Here is a 22,510-nt window from a genome sequence, read left to right on the forward strand (position 1 = left end):
AAGACTCAATTCTCCGATGTTTCTGAAAGATGATCCCGGGCAATTATCCCATGTTATGGAGTGTGTAAAAAGGGATTTTTCTTCTGCTAGCAAAACATTCAGAGTCATAAATGTTAAACATGTCAATATTTATAATTGCAAATCCTTATGTGTGTGTGGTCTGAATTTTGCTGAGCCGAGTACTTTTTGATTGCGACGTAAAACACAACTAAAGTCATTTAGGAAGTGCTATTGATGTTGAGAAGAAGCTTTTTCTTCTATACTGCAACTACTGTTTCTTCTTGTCTGTATTTTCCAGCAGTCGGAATGCTTTGTTGCACCATGCTGCCTCTGACGGGTAAGTCTTGGTACTACAAGGGCACATATAATGTTCTTAGCTTATCTTTAAAAATTGGTTCATAAGTTTGTATGTGGGAGGCAAACTCCAATAAGCTTCAAAATCATTATGGGATCTGTCCAAACCATGATGTCAACATTAAACGTAAATTACTCACATACACATACAATTTTCTCAAATCCAAACAAGACCACATGCGTACGAGCGCTCGGAATGTGTTGTCAATTAGCAGCACCTAATCAATGCGTGCAGTGAATAAATCAGAAACGGAATGAACTGAAAGCATCAAACCGGGTTGTTGTTCACAGTAGACTTTTGATGTGAACCCAGAACTAAATGTTTAATCATGGGAGTTTTTCCAGCCTCCTCCATGTTTTGGTCAAGAATTACTTCGGGAGCCTCAAAAAAAAAAAAGGAAGAGGCCCTCAGCCTTGGTTCTTTCATCGTTTTGAATGTTCACATTCAGTATTGGGCTCTCGCAGTTCCCTTTGCTCCCTCTCTTGCCCCATCTCTTCTTTCAGGTCAATCCTTCACAGTTGTAATTCATTAGCGGCTCACACATGCACATACATGAAAGGATGCACATGCAATCACTTGTGAGAGGGGCACACAATCGGGCCTTTCAGTACAAGTGTGTGATAAGTGCCTATGGGTGAATGGGACTTAGAAATGTCGGGATATTGCTACGTACACTGTTCGGATACACGTTTTGAGTACACACCTTCAAATTAGCAGTCAGTTGAGAGAATTACAAAGAAATAATGGATTGGGATGAATCTTTTTTGAATGAAGTTTATTTGTTTGTTTGTACTTATGTTTATTGTCGTATGGCGTTGTAAAGTACAACCATTTGAAAATCACACCTACCAAGAATATAGAGTGGTCAATCGACCTATAGTGCATGTTTTTGGAATGTGGAAGGAAAGCTGAGTAAAGGTAGAAAACATGCAAAATCCACACAGAAAGACCGGAGCTGGAATCGAACCCACAACCTCTGAACTGGACTTGCTAACCAGTGCGCCACTGTGCCGCAATCTACAAATCTTACATTCAATTTTTATGTTCTTGAAATTTGTACCGGTGTGTACTGGATGTGTGTTGGTCGCTACAGCTGCATTCACTCACCTTTTTATGTCCCCCATTTACAAGACTTCCTTTCTGTCTAAAAAAAAAAAATGGTCCCAGCACAAAGGGAATTAAATCATGTGTGACAAGCGAGCAGCTAACATTACATTACATTCTGACAGAGTCAGACGGACAGCGCAGAGGGGGATGAAATAAATCAAGACTGTTTTAAACCCCGCTAATCCACAATATGCATGGGCAATATTTCTTACTTAGCGGTTCCCATTCCGAAGAGTTTATTTGGCGAGAGCTGCATTCACTACAATTATAGCGTGACATTGTGTCGACTCGACACAGTGGAAGTCGCCAATGCAATCAGAAGCCACATAGTAAACACTGAAAGACATTTAGTGTTATTTCTTCTTGATTTCTGTCTATTACAAGAGTAACACAAGCTTTGGGGGTTTTTTTTTATCTGGAACGCAAAACTGTAAGCAATTTAGTTGAAAGTGTTTCTGAAGTGATCATTAGGGGCTTTCAATCAGCAGGAACCTATTCCAGAACTTCCCCATGGTCCTGGTAGTTTGTGTACTCGCCTTGACTGATGCCAATGTTATTTTGAAAGTGTTATTTCTAAAATTGTGCTTTCACTTTCATTTGTATCGTGCACTGCAGAAGCGCACGTGGATGGTTTAGTATCACCCGGGCCCCGTCATGTCAAAACACATCTGTGTGCCTGTGTATGTTTCAGAATAAAAGCACAAAGCATGGAAGGAAAATAAGTGAAAAGACTCCCTGTAGAAACGTAGGAATGTCGAACCTCTTCAATCTCCCTCTACCACACATCACCATCGTCCTCGTGTTCAAGCAAAACACAAACACAGGCAATAAAAGACGTACACGACCCCTCCTGACCCGTGCTGTGTTTCATCCAAAAACACACGCCTGCGGGAATGTCCATTCAGTGTGTGCGGTGTCCTCACTGCCTGTCCTGTCACGACGTACACATGGTCAGCACCTGTCCGCTGTCTTTTATGAGCCGTGAAGCTCACTGGACCCACATTACAGTTCTAGTGCATGCTCCCTCATATTTCTTTCTTCCCATTTTACCTTCAGGGCTTTAAAAACTGTTTTGAATTCCATAAAGTGGTTAATAATAGAAAAAATAATAATCATTAATTGAATCTGACATGTTGCCGTTTGACATTCGCATTGTCGCCAAGTGCAAGACAACTGAAAGTGTAATAAAAATAAGTTATTGGATTAAGCATTAATTGTTTTGATAATTGGTCAAAATTACTACTTAGCCAGTTTAGGTCACTGTATCTTATATCTTTTTTTATAAAACTAGTCTTTTTTTAATTTAAAGCTGACAAAATGCTCAGAATTTCAACTTCTTAATAGTAATCAATTAATCGGCAAAGCAAATGAGCCACTAGTATTTGTTGAAGAGAGAATCAGTCACAGATCAAGTTGGTTATTTAGAACACTTTGGGTCGTCATGACCAGTCAGTGCACTGTTGCAGTGATTGTTGCATAATAATGACTTTGACAGCCACACCGTGTAGATCATGACGATTCAGAAGAATCCACGTTGACTGAGATTCTAAAAGTTTGCATTTCAGAGGTCTTACAAAAGTGTACGTGTCTCGGGAAAACACATGATTGATGCTCAAGCCCTTGTCAAATCAAAGGGAGGATAAAAAGTAAATCAATAAATAATTAATCAAAGTTATAGTGGTCATGGGATACTGTCATCGGACAATGACGATATCCGAATTGTTTGCGTATGATCTAAGCGTCTCCACACATCCAAAGATTTTCCTCAAGAGTTTCCAATAGAAGCAACAAGCAACAATGATGACAACTAGCGACCACAAATGAGAGCAGGCTGGCAAGGGAGGGACAATCCAGATCCAACAATTGATTTGGAGTTGTATAGAATTTCCTTACAGATGGAAACATATTTCATCTTTTGTCCAGTCCATTTCCCTAAGAATACACAACCACTCATGCAATTATAGCAAATCACCAGAACTTGTCTTTTAAAAGCAATGATGTGCTTAAGGTCATCTTTAGTCATCCAGAAGAAAAATCTGGATTAAATGATTCAGGAATTTTGGAGCAAGGCTGCATTACCAAGAATCAGTGATCTCTGTAGGCCAAGATGAGGATCAAACCTGGTGGGCTGACTCTAAAGTCCAAGTTATTGCGGCCATGTCAAAATCTGGCACCCTGGCTGCTGGTTTCTGGATATTGCTGGAAACACTGTGCTATGAAGCTGTGGTAAGGAAAAATATAGCCCATTTCCTCCAAACACTGAAAAATGTATTCCTTTGTCTGCAAGTGCCAGTTTAGGTCACGGTTCTTCCCATCAAGGCTAGTCATAGGACTCCTTTTTTTGCCAGGTTCGAATGCATGCTCTATTTTCACACAGGTTTTGCCCAAAATAATTCTTAGCATATGGACGTGGACGTGTTACCACAGCTTAGGTCAACTGAATGACGATGGAAGAGTATGACTTGAATCCATGAGGTAAGTAGTCAATACAAAAAAAACAATGGTGAATGTCTGATCATAGTCTGAGCTGTGCGGTCACAGCTCACGTTGAAGACAAATGTAAAAATAGTTGTTGGGTAGAACCTAGTCTGTTTCCTGAAGAGGTGATAACATATCTGTACGTCAAAGTTCAGTTTCCTCATTTATGATTGATTGTTTCTACAATGGATTTTTAGTATTATATACATACATACATTTTTCTTATACGACTTGACGCCTACTTTTGATTTGCAGCTGCCAAAAAGCGTATGATAGATTTATTAATGTACTTTTCCAAGGCTGCCTTTATGAACCACTCTGTGTGTACTACGGCAAAGTCATGCAGCAACAAAAATTGCTCCAATAATCTTGAAAGCATTTCTGTTTGTACTTTATTAAAAGTTTGATGTTCTTATCATGTGATTAGAAAGATCCCTGTCGATTGTGAATTGCTTCAAATAAGTTTGGAATTGTTGGAAAGAAGATTAAGGGTTAGTAATGTTAAGAGTTGTGTGCTAATCTATCTTCCACATATGAGTAACCCAACCCCCTGTTCATTGTCAGCACACTTGACTTTCTTTAAGATTCAAGTGACTTTCCGAGCAGCTGAACCAGCAAACTGGACAACTTCACAGACAAGTGGCTGACAACACCAAGATTATCAGGAAGTCAAAACTCAAGACTCACTGTGAAATGTAGTGTATTGTGACATTTTACACCACATACCTTGACACAAAGGTGAGTCAAGGGTTTAACAGATTAAGAATGATGGACGAGCAGGGATTAAATAGGGTAAAATCGTCCTTCAAGCGGAACTGTTCCGGTCATGTTTTCACTCCTAGTTAAAATCTATCAACAGCCAAAGTTGATCTGCGATGGGGAGGTGTGACAAGGGGATCTTATGCTTACAGGAATAGAAGCAAATCTTCGGAAGTGATGTCTGTATACACGTTTTTATGACCCTCATAAAAAAATAAAAAATTCTAGGTGGTACACAAGCACTTTTGTTCCATGGTACAGAACAAGAATGAAGATTAAGATCTGTTTGGGGGAATCACTCCCCAATAAACTAGTGTAGTCTGGTGCTGAATAAAATGAGCAAAAAAAGAGAATTAAAAAAAGAAATTAGTTCAATCAATGTCATGCTCAATTTCCCATGCTTTTTCCAACTTGTCAAATCAAATCAACTTTAAGAACGGCGCAACATCCTGCAAAGAGGCCATTTCATGGTTTTTAAACTGCCTTTGCAATATTGCCGCTCGTCTGTCTTTTGTTTCTTTCAACGATCTCCTTTTCTCTCATGTCATTCATCTTGCCCCTCCCCGCCCACAGGCCCACAAATAACCCTTTACAATCCCCCAAAATCATCTCCTGCAGTGAAAGATGAGTCTGAGTCTGGCAGCCATCATCACGATAGGACCACTATTATCCTCCACAAAGTGGAATGCTCTGTCTTTGCATGCGAGTAGCAGAATGATGGACAACTTAGGAGTATTGAGACAAAAATAATTTCACAGGGACTTATGGACTTGACATTTCGGCAGACACTCATGCGTGGAATCATGTCAGAAGAGGAAGGCTTTTTTATAAAAGCCCAGCAGGTAAGAGGTCTGGCTCCAGTGTCACCAAGATGAAATTCCAACCCACTTCACAGTCATGCACTTGTCGCGACTACACCAGATAATTCAAGGGGGCCAGTGGGCGCCATCAGGGAGCTTGGTCTCAGCTGCAGGTCATGGGGTCTCCGACAAAATAATGCTCCAAAACACACAGCGAAGAACACTCGAGACTGGATAAGAACAAAACTGGACTATTCTGAAGTGGCCTTCTATGAAACCAAATCCTCATGAATATCTGTGGAAGAAGATGAATCCCATCAAACCTGAGAGAAATGGAGCAGTTGCCACTTGTCAGATGCTTCTACAATACAGACAGCAGTGACCTGATTATTGGACTCAGACTAACTTAACACCCATCCAGTAAAAAAAAAGTCATGGTGGTTCCCATACTTAGTTGCCACAATGATGCACGAGTATGCAGTACTCAAGGCCGTATGGTGACCTTTGACATCCTCTGTGGAAGATTGCAAGTTTAGTCCTTCCTCTAAGAGGTCACATCCGTACAGTTGTCCTCTTCCACTTCACCTTTCCCATCCATCGTTCCTCACCTCCCACTCACCTTCCGTCTTTGACGCCTCAACTTTTTTGTTTTCAGTCAGCCACTCTTCTGCCACACTTTTAATGCAAGCTAGAAATTATTAGCAAGAGACTCGCAGTTCAAATGTCATTTCCTGCCGTCCTGTGTTCGGTAGCTGTGATTGATGAATTTAATTATGCACTTTGATGAGTGAGAGAGTGTTATGTACCTATTCTTTTTTAAAAACCAACAAAAAAAGGAAATTAATGACAATAATTTTGGAAGCGACAGAGACGCTCAAACGTAACCTACGACAACTACACCTCATGTTGTTCTTTAATGGCAACTCCACTCCCATGCATTAATCGAGCTGAAATCTCACAAAATTTGTCACGGTCTGTTTTTCGGGGGGGGAAGCTTCGTTAAATATGAAATGATTGTGACCTAACATCTTGTTTTGTGTTTACCTACATTGATACAATTGTACAGAGCCGCTCAAAACTACATCTGGATTAGAATCACTCTCTATCGTTTTTTTAATAGTAGTTTGAACTTCTGTATAATATAAATAACTTTAGAGATGTCAGTTTTAGGGATTCGGGGAGTTGGGAATTGTGGTAATTGCTGTTAAGTGTCCAAACTTGCTCCCATGTTGTCCATCATGTGTAATGATGATTTTGTTGAAAGCTCTCATTGCGACAGCGCTGTTCTGTTTTTGGAACAAGTGAGGGTGTGAAAAATAGACTAACACTAATGGACTCATCCATTATACGCCCTTGTGAGAAGATTGTCTAAGTGGGGGAAACATGATTGCGGTGTGTGCGCAGGTGTGTGTGTGTGTGTGTGTGTGTGTGTGTGTGTGTGTGTGTGTGTGTGTGTGTGTGTGTGTGTGTGTGTGTGTGTGTGTGTGTGTGTGTGTGTGTGTGTCAAAATGATGGATGGCTGTTTGCGTGTGTGTAACTGCCTGCACTAGGCCAAATGTGTGTATGTTTGCATGACAAGTGAAAGTGCAATGAAGCGACATCGAGCTGTTATGCTACAAAATAGTCTGAAGATTTCATATTTTTTCCTAAGATGCATGTTCTTTTTATTCTAAATTGTAAATTCATCCATAACGTCATTTTTACACTCTTACACAATTTGATTCTTCTTTGAATCATTCTAATTGTTTAAATGCATTTTCGGTACCTCCATTTTACATCTTGTTAATCTGCTCGGTTGGTCTTTTTTAATGCACATTGAATTTGTCTATGAAAGGCTTAATTGACTTTAAACTAAATATTTTTCTCATTGGCAATGCTTCATAATAATAATCCATTAGAATGCATGAACATGCCTAACCTCTAGTCCAATTCTTCTCATTTTAAACTGCACACAAAGCCACAAAGTCGGTCAAACGTCTCAAAGCATCCAACCACAAATCGGCACGCCGCATGTGATAAACACAAATAGCTACAACAGGCCAAACAAAGCAGACATTTGCATTTGGCCCCGCCTTGCTCTTCCAGTCCTCACGTAACAACAATCAACTGTAATAACTGCCAGAAAGGTTGGTGCATAACTCAAATATTAATGAGATAACTTTCTACTGTGTGTTGTTTTCACACAAACAAGTTCAAACTTTGTTGACCTGTCACAGACATACCATCAAATACCACACAGTATGTTGTATGTCTATCCAGCCGGCCATATGATCAAAAGGCAACGAGTCACATGTGTTGGGTGTTCTTTTTGGCTCGGATTACCCTGTTTGGCCATTTTTGTGGTGTGAGACTGGTCTGGCAAAGATGAGACAAAGTTTTGAAGGATTTACATGTAACCCTGCAATAGCAATGGTAAATGTGAAAACAACAGTAAAAATGCTTCATAACCACAACAACAACTGGAAATTGGTACTGCTCTCATCCCAAAAATACTTTTTGGTATTGCAAAGAATTTAGTCTGTACATGGTTTTTCAGAGAAAATGAAGACATGTTTGTGGTCTTAAAGGTGACACAGATCTGTCGCTCTCTACCTGGGACTATCTTGTGAATGAACTTTAACCCGCACCTCCTGCCTGGTGCAGCACTAAGAAGTAGCCATGTTTTGTCTAACATTTCTGATCTTTCACCTTTGGTTTTAACGTCATGGCCAGCAGCCCGGCAGCCTAGGACCATCAGTTCACTTACAAAGATTGCATCAAAGATCCACAGCACTGAGAGCTCAGGCTTTGTTTCTTTTTTTTATTCACAAGTCCAAAGGGAGGTCTGGGAGTCTGGAGGTCAAAAAGGTCTATATCAAAATACAGACTTGTATATTATCACTGCATGAAGACACGCCTGAAGAAACAGAGGGCTTTTCACACCCAAAAAGGCAACCAGACATTGTGCAAATATCCATCCCTTTTCCATAGCGCTTGTCCTCATTAGGTAATGTTCCAGTTGATATTGGGCGAGAGGTGAGAGTTCAGCATGGACTTCATCACCAGCCAGTCGCTGTGCGCGTAACATTTTTTTGAGTTTCAAAATTTGTCTCTGCTGCCCTCTAGTGGTCTAGTAACATAACGTTCCAGGACGCTTGTAGCGGCGTTCACTGTCCAGTTGCAGAACTGCGAACTGCAGCAGTTGTGTTGTAACGGTGACGAAAAGAAAAAACGATGGCGTAAGTACAACAATATTAGCGCTGAATATGGCGAGCATGATAAGACTTCAGAACATGTAGTTTACCGAATGCCTTTATTTTTTAAGTGGTAGCCGGAAATCATTGTGCTTCAGAGGCAAGTAGTGGCAGTCTGACGTTGCGCGTTACGTGTACGCTTGTTTTGTTTACATCTTTTTTTTTTCCACTTACGCCGCTGAAACGGACACCAACGACCATTTCTTGCGGTAGGTATGACACCCCAAAGTCTTCGCGCGATTTTGTTTAATTTGTCCATTATTAAATGTGAGCCGATTTATCATTCTTATGCCCTTAGCATTCGGATTTTGGCGGTAGCTAACGTTGCGATCAGCGCTCCCGTTTAACCTCAAAATACTGCTTTAAAAATGATGACGCACCAATCACTGACTTTCGGATGTTGCTCGAAAATGTCATGTTAAACATGTTTCTGTTCTTGAGTCATGCCCGATCAGTGTGGATTTGAACGTCCACCTTCATGCTATCCTTTATTTTCAACAGGCGTGTGACAGGCTTTGATTTACTCTGATTAAACACAACCAACCTGCTTGCGCGGACGTCCAAATTGCATGTAAATAAACTACAAAGATGTCAGCGTTACCAGATTTTTTAGTTGGTTATCATAAGCAGCATGCTGTGCATTTATCCAGGCTTGTTTGACCATCCTCATATCTATACGTATCCAATCGTTCTATTTTGATGACGTCATATTTGGAATGACTGGAATATCCAATTTGTGCACGCCTAATAGCTATTCCATCCAGTTCAGTGTCGACATCTTCCCCATGCAAGTGTTTATTTCCAGCTAGCATTTTTCCTCACTTCCCTTCAATTACACAAAACAAAACAGAACAAAGTCATGGCTCGTAACTCTCGTAAGTCAAAGCATCACTATCTTTGTCTCTTAGCTTCCTATGTTGAGGTTGAGGTTGAGCCTTTTTTAGGTATTAAATTTGAGGTCACCATTGTGTAAAGCTTTGCACGTTTTTGTATTCCATCCAGACACCCAAAGTCAAGTCTGACCTCACACTCCGGTGAAGAAAATCCACCCGATTTACAGCTGGATCCAGATATGAGTGAGTTGACAGACTTTCAACGAGGCCAAATAGTTGGCTCTCAACTGGGAGGCATGTCGGTGCGTGACACGGCCAAACTGTGCGACGTGTCCAGTCGGACAGTCATCAAAGTGATGAGCGTATACAACAATTACGGACACACCCCACTGGTCCGGAAGAACCCAAAAGTCAAAAGCCAGAGCAAAAAAAGAACAATGGAGAAAGCTTCTGGTGAGGGAGAAGGCACCACTGGGGATTCACCATTGGACACAGAGGTCAGCTTACTCAAACGTGACGACAACAAGAAAAAAAAGGAGTCCGATGCGGAACAGAAGGAGTAAAAGAACTGCTTTTGGCCGGTCGGTCCATCATACATAGTCTGACGTGTGACACTGCCAATATTTGTAATGGCCGCCTTATTTTGGTACAACTCTGTTTTTGTATTCAATAACTCTTATTTAGTCAGTAGTTGCTGTGAAAATGTATTTTGTGTTGTTTTTTTTTTCCTTTGGTCAGCATGAGCTCGCTGCTATGAGTAACATTGAACTCAATACTGCTTGCAAAGTTTTGGCAAAAACGTAGCCCGTGTTTAGAAATGAAATAAGACTTCAGAGGGGTTTATTATGATCATGTGGAAATAAATTCTCATAAGGTTCAATGAAATTGTTTAGTTTTTTTAAGCTATATTTCACCTTATTTTAGTTCAATTTTAATTGAGTGGAAAAAAAATGTGTTTCACGACTGCACTTTTCACATGATTTTGAAGCAATGTTTTCAAGTTGCACTTATTTGTGTTGGATGTGATATTAAATAAACATCTTCACTAAGACATGTTTTGTGCCTTATATCTTTATTCGTGCTGTTCATTTTGATGTCATGAGACCTAGACCACACTGAGCAATTGATCAACTTTTGTCCTTGAATTTCTCCCAAATTACTGACTGGGTTGAGGTGTGTGTAACAAGGTTGCCTGGTTGAAATTTTGAATTGGAATAAGCTTCAGCCATCGCTTACGAGCAAAGCTTGTCCCTCAGTTTGAGAACATTTTCAGATGGGTGCTTTACCTTATTTGCAGCTTGCATGCGATCACATCTCCCCATATTGTGTTCATTTTTGGAAAGATTTATCATTTATTTTTACTACACGTTCCCTTTGTTTTAAAACCATTGTGTGTCTTCAATGACTGTGAATAATACAAATCTTTCTATTAATCTTATTGTATTGTTGGCTAAATGGCAAATACCTAAATGCCGATACACTGATCAGAAACCTAATTTATGCATGTCCTCAAACGAAGTCAAACAATGATTGCCTTTTTGAAAATCAAATGGGAAAGAGCCCTGAATCGAATCCATGATCTCTGCACTGAGGCAAATGTGGTAATACAGACCAAAAACTAGAACTATAAATATACATATTTACAACCATATCTTATGACAAAACTTAATGTCATACATATATACATGCAGGTGAGTAGCGTGACACGCTGATTTCCTTGATTTACGCAGGCGACGAACGTGCACGCACAGCTGACGTTGTTTGCCACTCCAGATGTAGTTTTGATATTTGGTTGTTGTTGTTTTTTAAATCATTATTGGCTTGCATTCCTCTTCTTTGTGTCCAGAAGCTTCTCTTTCCATAATCTCACTAAAGAACAGTTTCTTCTTGAAACAACTGGAATTTGAGCCTATGCAACATTGCTTCAAAAACCTTTGCTGATAAAACTTTGTGATGTCCCTAACAAATAAGGCAAAATGACAATAAACAAGAGAAATAAAACTGACTAAACAAAACCTTTGTCTTAATTAGTTGCTCCTGTTTTTGTAAATAGCCAAATTTTGGAATTGGTTTCTCAGTCAGGGGGATTTTGGATGTATTTTTGTCACCGGTTGGCAGGATAAAGTGGTGGACTGCAAATGACATGTACTCGTAGGTCACAATCTCCATGTCACAAAGCTTTCAAGACGATGTCATCAAATCGCCGCATGCCACAGAACGGCATCATGGAGAACATGCCAGGCTAAGTTTAGTGCATGCTGTCCAAGATCCAGTCCAACTTGGTGGCCCGGCCACCATGGTGAGAGCACCATTCATCTGTTTCATAATCTTTATTTCATGGTTAAAGAAATAAAGGCAAACTTGTTAGCTGATCTGGTTAACTCCATTGCGGTTGTAGTTTTTGGTTTATTTTTTCAAACGGCAAACATAAACTCATTTCTATGAATGTTGCAGTGGTTCTAAAAACATTGTATTACTCCTTTGCAGGAAGAAAAGCCTAACAATGGACAGAAACGTAACCTGAGAATGCTGACGGATGACGACCTTAAGGCGGCATTACTTGCGTACGGGGTCACAATTGGGCCAATAGTGGGTAAGATTGACCCCCCCCCACCCCAACACTTGAAGATATGCTTCTTGGTGAAAAATAATACATGAATCTTCCATCCATCCATTATCTGTATCCTAAGAAGGACCTTATCTTTGGACAAAATCTCCAATAAGAATGTTTGTGTATCTGTGAGGCTCCACCAGGGCTGTGTATGAGAGGAAGCTGAGGAGGTTGCAGGCTAAATGGGACACTTTGAACGGAGAGGAGAAAGTTCATCACCATGAGTGGGAAGACGGAAGCAGTGATGACAGTGACTCGGGTACTGAATGACCACTTCATGTTTTCCATTGTATTAAAACACTTGATGACCATCCTTCATGAGGTTTTTCTGATCCGTTCCGAAGGATCAAGCCTGGAAGAAGAACCGATGGAAGAATACACTCAGGTGGGAGATAGTTTGACATTTATCCTGTAGACAAAAGTATTGGGACACACGGCCATTACCTAGGTGTTTGAGACGATGCTAAATTTTCTTTTAAAAGTTCCAAATCTTTATAGAATGTGTTTAAATACTACAGTTGTAATGAGATTGAATAAATAAAGTGTTTCATGATCTTAACTACTTCCTTTCTCCACAGGTGGACATCCTCTCTGAGGATATTTACCAGCAGTGCTTTTTAACCTCATCTAGACTGGTAACTCAATGCAGAAAACATTCTTTCTTTTATTTTTTCCTTTCATATTTTATGTGTATCTTGTTTGTGCTGTAGCACCATGCAGCTTGTGGCTCAAGAAACGCTGATCTTTGTCACAAGCCAACTTTGGAAAAAGTTTCAAAATCAACACAAAGTGACGGCCCTTTTGTGGTTCCTGAAGACACAAGTGGAGCGTCATCTTTAGATCAAAACTCGGGATTAGGATCACAGGTACACTTTTTATTTTTATTTTTTTTACTGGAATTGAAATGTTTTGCTTGGTGGTCACAAAACAAAACACTTTGTGCACCACCAGGGGAGTTTACCTTTAAAAATCAGTTGTATATAGTTTACATTTAAGGTGTGTGATGAAATGTGAAATGGTTGTTTTTAAAATAGCCTAGTACTGTCACTGAAATGTTGTAATAGCATTTTAATCTGGCAGGTCTCGGAACAATCAAGCCAAGATCCCAAGTGTTCCTCAGAGCACTTCACCACTGAAAATGATGAAGAGGTATTTGCCTTTGGGGGGGTGTTTAGAGTGCTCACGCAATGATTTTCACTACAATCAAACAAAACAACAAATGGAGAGGTCTCCTATTGCCGACAGCGAGTTACAAGAGAGTGACGTCTTGGACTCAGTTTGAAGTGGAATATGTAATCATTGTGTACATTTTTCTTTTAGTCGGACATCGTTGTGGCGGAAAGCAGTTCATCTCAGTACTTCGGACCCAAAGAATCTAATCCTAACCAGGAAACGAAGGTGCACCCATCCTACTTGCAGGCATCTATACGATGGTTACAAGAACTCACTTTTGGTTAATGTTTGCTTCTAATTTGTTTGATTGGATTATTAATGTAGCATGATTTTTACATGATATAAATCTTATATTTTCTAGCTTGCTTTGCTCCTTTCCTTAACAGTGTCTCCAGCACAACTTATTCTTGTAAGAAATTTGATCTTCTGCTTCTACAGGGCCCCAAGAAGGACCTTCTCCCTAACATAGAGCCTACAAATACAAGATTTAGGTAAGTTCTAACACAATTGGACACTGCAGCCTTAGTGCTTGAATTAAGAAGTGAGAGCAGCAAGTTTTCAAGAACTCCTAAAACATTGAACAGTTAGACTTGCATTAAAAAGTTGAGAAATCAACTGGAAAGTTTGTAGTTCATTTTAGGATCATCCTGAACTTTTACTTGAAAGTCAAATGTGTCTGACTTTTTGGCAGAAGTGCATGACAATCATTGTATCTTAAGAAACTACAGTACACATATTTAATTCCTGGACATGGAGTGTGGACCTTGGTCAGGAAGTCCCTCAATTAGTTTCAATTGTGATCTTTCTGTCCAAGATTTTATCCCTTTGAACCTCACGTTTACGTTTCTTTTCTCATAGCGCTACCTGTCGAAGACCTATCAAGGGTGCAGCCAGGCGGCCCAAACAGCTGAGCTCCCCAAGCCCTCCAATCAGCCCCACCACTAAGGAGAGAAGCGAAATTGAGCACCGAATGGTTCCCATCCATATCCAATTTGTGGTGTTTGTTGTAGTCGCCCTCATGCTCTTTTTTATTATTGAAAGTGAGCCACTTAGTCCATTTTTGACTCTGACACAGAACTTTATGCAAAGCTTCATCAATGATGCTCCAGTGTTGCAGTGCACGCAAACATTCCTACGACACGAGTAAATATTTTTTTTTATAATCCATTTTCTGTTTTTATGTTTACACTTTGCCCTGGATGGAAAGATACTCGGATAGCTTATGGAGAAGCACTGTCAAATAATTACTGTTTAAACTGTTTAAATAACGGGGGCGAACATTGTGAAAATCTCCAGTGTAATTTAAGATTTTGCTTCTCTTTGTATTATTTTGTAATATTTTAAAAATGTTGAAATAAAGGTCTATTTTGTGACATGGTGCTTCTGCAATACAAGTACCTATAACAGCAAGGACCTCAAATGCATCTTTAAGTACATTTCAACTGCAATTCACAGCACACAAAGAACCTTAGGTGTAGGTAAACAGTATCAGGTAACAAGGTATTTATCCTGCAATTTTGAACAATAGATGTTTTTGGGGGGCCATGCATATCAAAAAGGTAGATTGGGCATTGCACCAAAACATGTCAATGCTGAACTGCTAGATGGTCTTTAGCTGTTGTATGTTTGACTATAGTACTATAGAAGTGGACAATCAACACCTCCCTTTATATGGAAAATACATAGGAAAATCTACTGCATAAGAAACCCTACTTTGAAACCCTGACAGTAGTTTAAAACCCTAGACCTAGTTTGAATCGATACTCCCAAACCCTAACTCTAGTTCAAAACCTACTTCCAAATCCTAGTTTCTAACCCCAACCCTAAATCTAATCCCTAACCAGAATCTAACCCCAATAACCCAATCAACCCTGGTTTCAAACCCTATTTTTAAAACCCTAACCCTTGTTTGAAAGCCTACTTTGAAACCCTAACTCCAGTTTGAAACTGACCAATTGCTTACTACACACACAAAAACTCCTATTTATTTATTTTGGGTGTGAATCCTAAAAAATAAAAAAAAAGATAAAAATATACACCGAACATTTCTCCACACAACATTTCTGATGGTACTTGTTTTGCGGTATTTCGTCACATATGAATCCGGAAGTGAACGTCATGTGTCAACGGTAGTGCGTTTGTTTTTAGTTCTCCAAAAATGGTGTACGTGTCGAACGGTGAGTGGTTTCTGATATCTTTAATTTATGTTATCCAAAACATAATGTCTCCATCACATAGTATGCCTTGGGACTTTAATTGAAAAGTGTTTTACCGTTTAATGTATGGGGCGAGTCGAAAGTTTGACAGTTAGCGTTTATAGCCGCTAACTAGCTTGTTTGCTAACTTTCCCTGCTTTTCAAAAACAACTAACACTACTTCGTCGTTTTTAACATTAATTTTCCAGCCAGTGTATATTTGCTCTGTTTCATGTCCATCGTTTCGGCCATTGGTTTGAGTCGCCTCATTCGGGCGTTGTTCGATTTGGATTTATTTCAACATGTATTCAATTAGAATGTTATCAACATGAGTTCCAACATTTGTTATTTGGAGGTTTTTGGGAAGATTCACGAGACCTCAATTGAATCACTCCACATTGCCGTGAATTGCCTGTGTGTCAAGACATGAGGAACAACACCCTGTAGTATTTCACACTATATTCTTATTCACCATCACCTGGACCCTCTTTTTGCCAGGTCAAGTTCTGGACAGCCGGAGCCAGTCACCATGGCGACTGTCTTTAGTGGTTGACCTCTTCTGGGGAGCTGTGGAGTTTTTTGGCTTGTTGTAAGTCAATTTATGAGTCCTTCCATAAATAATTAGTATCCATATTGCTATACTGTTGATGTAATCCATTTGTAAAGAGAGTTGAGTTCATGACTTAGAATGAAACTATTTGCATTTCATAGTCTCTAATACAATTTACAAATTGTATATTTGCTTTTCTCCTAGTACAAAGTCAGTTGACATGCATCCTTTTTTTGTTTTCTCCCCACCAGTTTTAAAACAATAATTGACCCAGACCTGACAAAAGATGGACATAGTGGCTCGTCACGGTTTTCTGATGGCAGAGGGTATGTAAGCTTCAGTAGTAGTGCTTATATTGCAGTGAATCCCTACATATTTGCAGTTCAGCCTTTGCCTATTGGTGTATTTTTTTAACCGTTGAAAAATTTACCTATGTGTTGATTTTTGCGCTTAGTCCTAAGCAATGAGTATTGCTTTGGCACCATCTGATGGTACCTTGGTTCTGAAGGAGTTAAGAGACATATTCAGACAAAATTAGTCATTTGCCACCATCTTATGGCATCTCCAGTACAGTAGAAACCATTTGACTTTGACTCATCTCCTGTGGATAGCGGGGATTCACTGCATGATTGCTGTTTCATGTCTTTTTTTTTTTTTAACAAAATTAAGCGTTAGCCTCATTTGGCATCTGTCTGTCTCGTACAGTCCTCCAGGTCCCCCGGGGGGCCGAAAGCGGTTTGGAAGAATAAACTTTGGTGGTGGGCCGAATGCTCCTCCAATGGGGGGAGGAGGATGAGGAAGGTAAAATTACACGCATGCACACACACAAACACAATGGCCACAACATCACCTATTGCCTACCCACTAAGGCCCAACACAAGTGTGTGTATCTAGTAATAAATGTCTTTACGTAGCCTTCACAAGGATGAGTTTAGTAAAGGTGCGAATGCTTGCAGTTACATCGTTTATATTCTTGAATAGTATGAATATATAATGTTGCATTCATGTTGGAATGACCTCGTTTTCTTTTGTACAGGTAAACGCCTACACTGTGTGTGTAGGCGTGGGCCCAGCTACTGTCTAGACTGGTAGTCACAGTGGTGAAGCCCCACTTCTTGAGCCGCCACTGCCTAAGTAGTTTTTTGACGCCTTTTTGGGAATTCCTATAAATAGGAACCATATTGGCCGATTTGGCAGCTCATCGATTGTACCCCCCCCCCCTTCAGCCCCACTGCATTATTTTTCTTATTTCTCTCACTGAAGTTGTTTTCATGACATTATTTAGATTATTCTTTACTTTTTGTGCTCTATTGAAGTTAATGACACATGATGTTAGATATTAAATATGATTAACTTCATTAAAATAAATTATCTTTAAAAACAAGTTGAATATGTGTGATTTATCCAAGGAATGAGTTACTGTAATACGGTATTGCCATATTTGTATTCAAATTTATTTGAAAAAAATTGAGTGGTGACTTCATGGCAACATGAAAGTAGATCTCAAAAAGGTTAGTGACACTTACGAAGCTTTGTATGAGTTTCTTGCACAAAAGTAGGTGCATCCAACCCAAAATTCAAAGACCCTTCATTAATATCAAAGCAAGACCTCTATTTGTTTTCCAATGTCAATTAAATGATGTATAGTTAGTGTTCCAGTAATCATTTTTCCCCACATTATTCAAAAGGAGTGCACTTGATAAGTAGTCCGAACTCCTGACTGATAATGCAATACTTTGTCTGAAATATTTTGGGGTCTTGTCCTTAGATTTTCACCAGTCTGTTTGGATGACTTTCACCAGACAAAAGCAGCCCGCTCACGTAACATTCGAACACCAAACCGCTGCCACTCTCTCTGGTGGATCCACATTTCTTGTGTTGTGTCCAGACAGGCCAGCACAGCTCCTCCCTTCCATGATATCAGTCTCGGGTCCATGTCCTGCATGTCAACAAACAGTGCAGTGGATAGCTTTTCACTACATGGACATTTCTACATTCTATAAGTTAAACCAATAAGCTTGTACTTGCATATTAACTCATTAACAGATCAAATCCCTGCATAAAATCAAATGAAATTGAGGAAGTAAAATAAACACACGGAGAGAAAAAAATTATGACAATGTTCCACTTACCTTTGGCCTTGTGATCACTTCCACATTGTCCACTAGCCTTCTGAAGGACGGTGGCATCTTGTTGATGATGCGGTGAAGTAGAAACTCCTGAGCGCCATGAAACATGAGTCCTCCACCCACCACCAGGATGGAGCTGTACATTTTTCGCTTGGTCTCGTCCGAGGCTTTCAAACGACAAGACAGTACTTTACTTCTACAAACTTTCTTCAACGAATGCTTTCTTCATTGTGTGTTTTTATTACCGCAACAGTCGATGCTATGCAATATGGCTTTATCCAGGCCGAGAGCTTTGCCCTCAAACTGGTTCATGATTGCAGTCTTCCTGGAGAGATGTGTGGAGAGGGTCTCCTCCGCCTCCCCCACTCCCATCAGGCACTCTCCCTGGGTGGCTCCAATATCCGTCTCAGCCTGCATTCCTCCACTGCCGCCACTGCTCCTGGGCAGTTCTGACAACTCCCCAAGGCCTCCTTGACCACTCGCATCGCCATCCAAAACACCACCTTGTCTTGAGAGCACCTTACGGTCCGAAGCATTCTTGGAAGACTGTTGGAGAAAGATAAGAAAAAAAGAATGAGGAACAGTAGAAATGATGTGTGCATTTCCAGTACAGTACAATATACAGTATTTTTTTTACCTGGTCTTGTTTGCTGTGCGTGGCCAATAAGTAAAGTTCATCATGAGGATCTTCTGAGTCACCTTGAGAACGAAACTGTAGCGTTGTCATCTTCTGACCGACGATACCAAACGTGCTGGGGTAGAACAGTCCCATGGGCGCCTATTTTATGCAAGGGAAACGAGTAATAAGGTCAAGTTGGAGCCAACACAAAATGGAGTTGTTATGATTTGAGTACCTGTAATTTTTCATCCCCTAAGCGAACCTGGAAGAGAAAAGCTGGGGCATCTGGAAAACGAGTTTGGAATTCATGATCTCGAAGTCCAGATATGTCCTTAACGGAACCGGGGAAAATATTTTGAATTGGTTTGCATACAAGAAGATAGACGTTGTGACATACACAACAATGGCGACCCTACATTGTACTTCTTAAAAACGAGTGCATTAAATCTAACTCGCATATTATTATAAAGCTAATGACACTATTGGACAGTGACGGTACTCAATTTAAAAGACAAACACCTAAAGTTCTGAAATATTTGACTCACACACCTGGTCCAAATGGCAGAGTGTCTCCTTTATTTGTTGTAGTAGCTGACAGTCCAATCTGTTGGACAACTGACAGTCTCTGTAGGGAAATCCTGCCCTCTGCAGGAGCCAAAATAAAATGCGGGTCACATCTGCACCACCATACGCCAAAGACAACCTGTGAAGGTTGATCGGGAAAATTATAGATGACAAAATTGCAAACCAAAACGCGTTACCCATTATTAAGTATTAATTAAAAAAAAAAAAACATCCCAACAAATATCCTCACCTGGAGTTCCGATGGGAAATTCCGTCCTCTACACAGCAGAGACTGGTCTTCTGGTCTCCTACGTCTACGACACAAGCGCTGCTCAACCCACTGCCAAATGTCGCACACACTGACTCCTGGTGCACTATGATTGCTGTACACATACAGATACATATGGCCAAAAAAAATAAAAAATAAGACGACTGTCGGAGGCTGACCTGAAGGTATCGCAAGCGGAATACCTGAGAAGCCCATATTAAGGAGGAGCATGGAGACCAGTTCCTTGGCATGCTGCCTGTTGTAGATGTCGGGAACCAAAAGGATGCATCTGTAATACTGTCGACGGTCATTGAACATTATTTTGTGAAGTTAAGACATTAACATAGATTTCTTTTCTTCAATAACAATGTGTGAAAAGTTGAGATTTCTCAAGGAACACTGGAGCTGATTTGAGGTTGGTAAACAAGATCAAGGGCAATTCGTCGGAAACTCTGCATTCCTAACAGAGGCTTGATTAATTATCCATATAAGACTTGCATCGCAAGACGTTTGTCTACACAGCATGTAAAAAACAAAACAAAATCTAAATTCAACTTCTGATGTTTCCCACCTTTAGGTCTTTGAGCGGGATCTCCAAGTTCTTCTGAATAACATGACTCCAGATGGTCTCGAGGTCGGCCAGGACAGCAGTTAGTGAGCCTCCAGGGCCGGCGTGCACATTGAGCTGACCTCGAACTACAGGCCAGTGGATGTCATAAGAGTCTGTCGGTTTCACATACACGGCCTGCGTTGTGATGGCGGCAAAAGGCAGAGACAGTGAGCTGCCGTCAAACTTCTCCATTCTCATGCAGACTCTTCCACTTACCTCCTCTCCTATCAAATAAGGCGGGTGGTGAGATGTGTTGGTCCATTTCACCCGAGAGTTGCTGTCTAGCACGGCTGGACGGATCTGACAGTTGTATGCTCTTGCCTGAATACGGACAGAAAACTTGTGTCACTGGACCTCTGCAAGTGAGTTCACAAAGTATTAAACTGCTTTGTCAAGCACTAAAATGTAGTGCAATAGTAGTTTTAGATGGCGGTTGAAAAGTTTAGCTTCCTGGTGCAGATCTAGTTTTTGACACACACACACCTGCTCAGCAGACACTGGTGTCCTCCTCACTCCATTGGACATCTTCTTTGACCAAATGGCTTGGTCAACCATTTTAAGTCCATTTTGTCTCTGTTCATTACTCTCAGGTTTCTAGGACAGAACATGTGGAAGGATGCAGTGAGGTTATTAACAATGATAAATCAAGTCATTACAGTATGTACATCTTACGCACATTTAGACCATCCCTGAGCAACCAGGCATCTTCGTATCTGGGCTGGCCACTTTGTTTGTGGCGACGTGCTATCACGTGCGGAATCGTGAGCGGAAGGTTATCCGTCGCTCGCCCAATACGCAGCGTCCTCGATCCAGGATGGATGACGATTACAAAGTTGCTCTGTATTTGCTGTAGAAGAAAACAATTGAGGTGGAACAATTTGATTAATTGATTCACCAAAAATTAACTGTCAAATTATTCTACTGATTAATAATTGACACGTTAAACTCTAAATTCTATAAATTCTCTAAATTTCAGCCTCGAAACCGTAAATAATATTTTCTGATTCCTGTAGTCTTCCATTATGGCTGACTGTTTGTTTGTGTTCAATCAAAAGACCTACTAGACAAATCCTATGGTATTATACTTTAACGACAGAAGTTATTTTCAGTCTGCTTATACCATCTTGCTTGCTCAAACCCGCATGGTGAACTACTTACCACCAGCAGCAAGCACATTTAAGGATGGGTGGGAAACTGGCCGGCTTATGAGACTTCATTGTACATTTCAAACTTAGAAGAAAACTTCACTGATGCATGATCACCACTAGACGACATCAATGCCCTGTTTTAGATATTGAACATTTGTGCAACATTTGTGATACTACTGGTTAAGGGAAATTTTAGTCTATACATCACTGACAGTTTCTCTCACAAACGTCAAAATGCTAAAATGGCTGGGATTGAATGAATCTAATTTGAAAAGAAAACAATGGGACTACTATCGTCACCGGGATTTATAAAACTCCGAAAATGGGACTCGCCAGCTCACCTCCTGGAGGGGCTCGGGGATGGTCGGTGGAGCAATGGGTCTTTTCACTCCTCTTTGCTCCCTCTCCTTCTCTTTGTCGCGCTCTTTTTCTTTTTCCTTTCCATTATCTTGCTCTTTCTCTGCTTGGGTCATGTTCACAGTCCAAATCGATTGATTAACTTTCCCAAAATGTTTCAAATAGCAAACGAAAATTCCTTTTATCGAAATTCCTTTCAAGACTTCAGTGCATCCGGACGAGACGAGATATTACTTCCGTGTTTGGTCACGTGGCACAAAACGAGTTCCTCCCACCGGAAAAAGAACACCGTTTCGAACAAATTTACAACCTAACAAAACTCAAATTTGAATAATTTAAGTTTGTAATGAAATTATTTAAATTTAGAAAAAAGTAACGAAAACATGAACACATATTTATATTTTATGCATTTTCACAAAACGAGTTTCTCCCACCGGAAAAAGAACACCGTTTCGAACAAATTTACAACCTAGCAAAACTCAAATTTAAATAATTTAAGTTTGTAATGAAATTATTTAAATTTAGAAAAAAGTAACGCAAACATGAACACATATTTATATTTTATGCATTTTCAAAATACAGTCGAGTGCTGTCTTATCCAGTTGATTTGCAAAGTTCCTCCTAAAATATACGTTATGGCATGCAATGTCTTATGAATTTATTATTATGTTTAATACTTGTAGTCAGATAGATGCCCCAAAAAATGCTGTTCAGACTAAAT

At 40.1% G+C, this 22,510-nt stretch overlaps 3 protein-coding genes across 3 annotated transcripts; 2 read left to right on the forward strand and 1 right to left on the reverse strand.

Annotated features, from left to right (window-relative positions):
* The first annotated feature begins 11,732 nt into the window (after positions 1–11,732).
* LOC147061845 (lamina-associated polypeptide 2, isoforms beta/gamma-like) lies at positions 11,733–14,706 on the forward strand. Its single transcript, XM_085919652.1, has 10 exons — positions 11,733–11,864; positions 12,053–12,158; positions 12,310–12,435; positions 12,521–12,561; positions 12,755–12,811; positions 12,887–13,042; positions 13,257–13,325; positions 13,497–13,574; positions 13,788–13,840; positions 14,208–14,706. The coding sequence occupies exons 1-10, from the start codon at positions 11,733–11,735 to the stop codon at positions 14,494–14,496; spliced, it is 1,107 nt and encodes a 368-aa protein (XP_085775778.1). The 3' UTR covers positions 14,497–14,706.
* Positions 14,707–15,415: 709 nt separating this feature from the next.
* On the forward strand, positions 15,416–16,899 carry selenok (selenoprotein K). The gene is made up of 4 exons (XM_085926324.1): positions 15,416–15,526; positions 16,043–16,133; positions 16,346–16,420; positions 16,800–16,899. Exons 1-4 carry the CDS (start codon positions 15,508–15,510, stop codon positions 16,897–16,899), a joined length of 285 nt encoding a protein of 94 aa, XP_085782450.1. The 5' UTR covers positions 15,416–15,507.
* Positions 16,900–17,360: 461 nt separating this feature from the next.
* actr8 (actin related protein 8) lies at positions 17,361–22,048 on the reverse strand. The gene is made up of 13 exons (XM_085926310.1): positions 21,774–22,048; positions 20,961–21,131; positions 20,768–20,878; positions 20,501–20,605; positions 20,246–20,419; positions 19,878–19,971; positions 19,657–19,789; positions 19,392–19,545; positions 19,078–19,173; positions 18,861–19,001; positions 18,469–18,769; positions 18,227–18,390; positions 17,361–18,033 (listed from the first exon to the last, which is right to left on the reverse strand). The coding sequence occupies exons 1-13, from the start codon at positions 21,903–21,905 to the stop codon at positions 17,890–17,892; spliced, it is 1,920 nt and encodes a 639-aa protein (XP_085782436.1). The 5' UTR covers positions 21,906–22,048; the 3' UTR covers positions 17,361–17,889.
* Between the last annotated feature and the right edge of the window lie 462 nt (positions 22,049–22,510).

This window comes from Syngnathus leptorhynchus, chromosome 1, assembly GCF_054491065.1.
Source record: "Syngnathus leptorhynchus isolate UIUO chromosome 1, UIUO_Slep, whole genome shotgun sequence".
In the NCBI taxonomy this organism is placed as follows: domain Eukaryota; kingdom Metazoa; phylum Chordata; class Actinopteri; order Syngnathiformes; family Syngnathidae; genus Syngnathus; species Syngnathus leptorhynchus.

Bases quoted from the DNA above. Each gene is read 5' to 3' on its own strand.
- LOC147061845 (XM_085919652.1), top strand. From the start codon at position 11,733: ATGTCACAAAGCTTTCAAGACGATGTCATCAAATCGCCGCATGCCACA. The intron at 13,043-13,256 runs GTACACTTTTTA...TTAATCTGGCAG, and splicing joins ACTCGGGATTAGGATCACAG to GTCTCGGAACAATCAAGCCA. The intron at 13,841-14,207 runs GTAAGTTCTAAC...CTTTTCTCATAG, and splicing joins CCTACAAATACAAGATTTAG to CGCTACCTGTCGAAGACCTA.
- actr8 (XM_085926310.1), bottom strand. From the start codon at position 21,905: ATGACCCAAGCAGAGAAAGAGCAAGATAATGGAAAGGAAAAAGAAAAA. The intron at 21,132-21,773 runs GTGAGCTGGCGA...TTTCTTCTACAG, and splicing joins TCCCCGAGCCCCTCCAGGAG to CAAATACAGAGCAACTTTGT. The intron at 19,174-19,391 runs GTGTGTGAGTCA...GGTTCCGTTAAG, and splicing joins CACTCTGCCATTTGGACCAG to GACATATCTGGACTTCGAGA.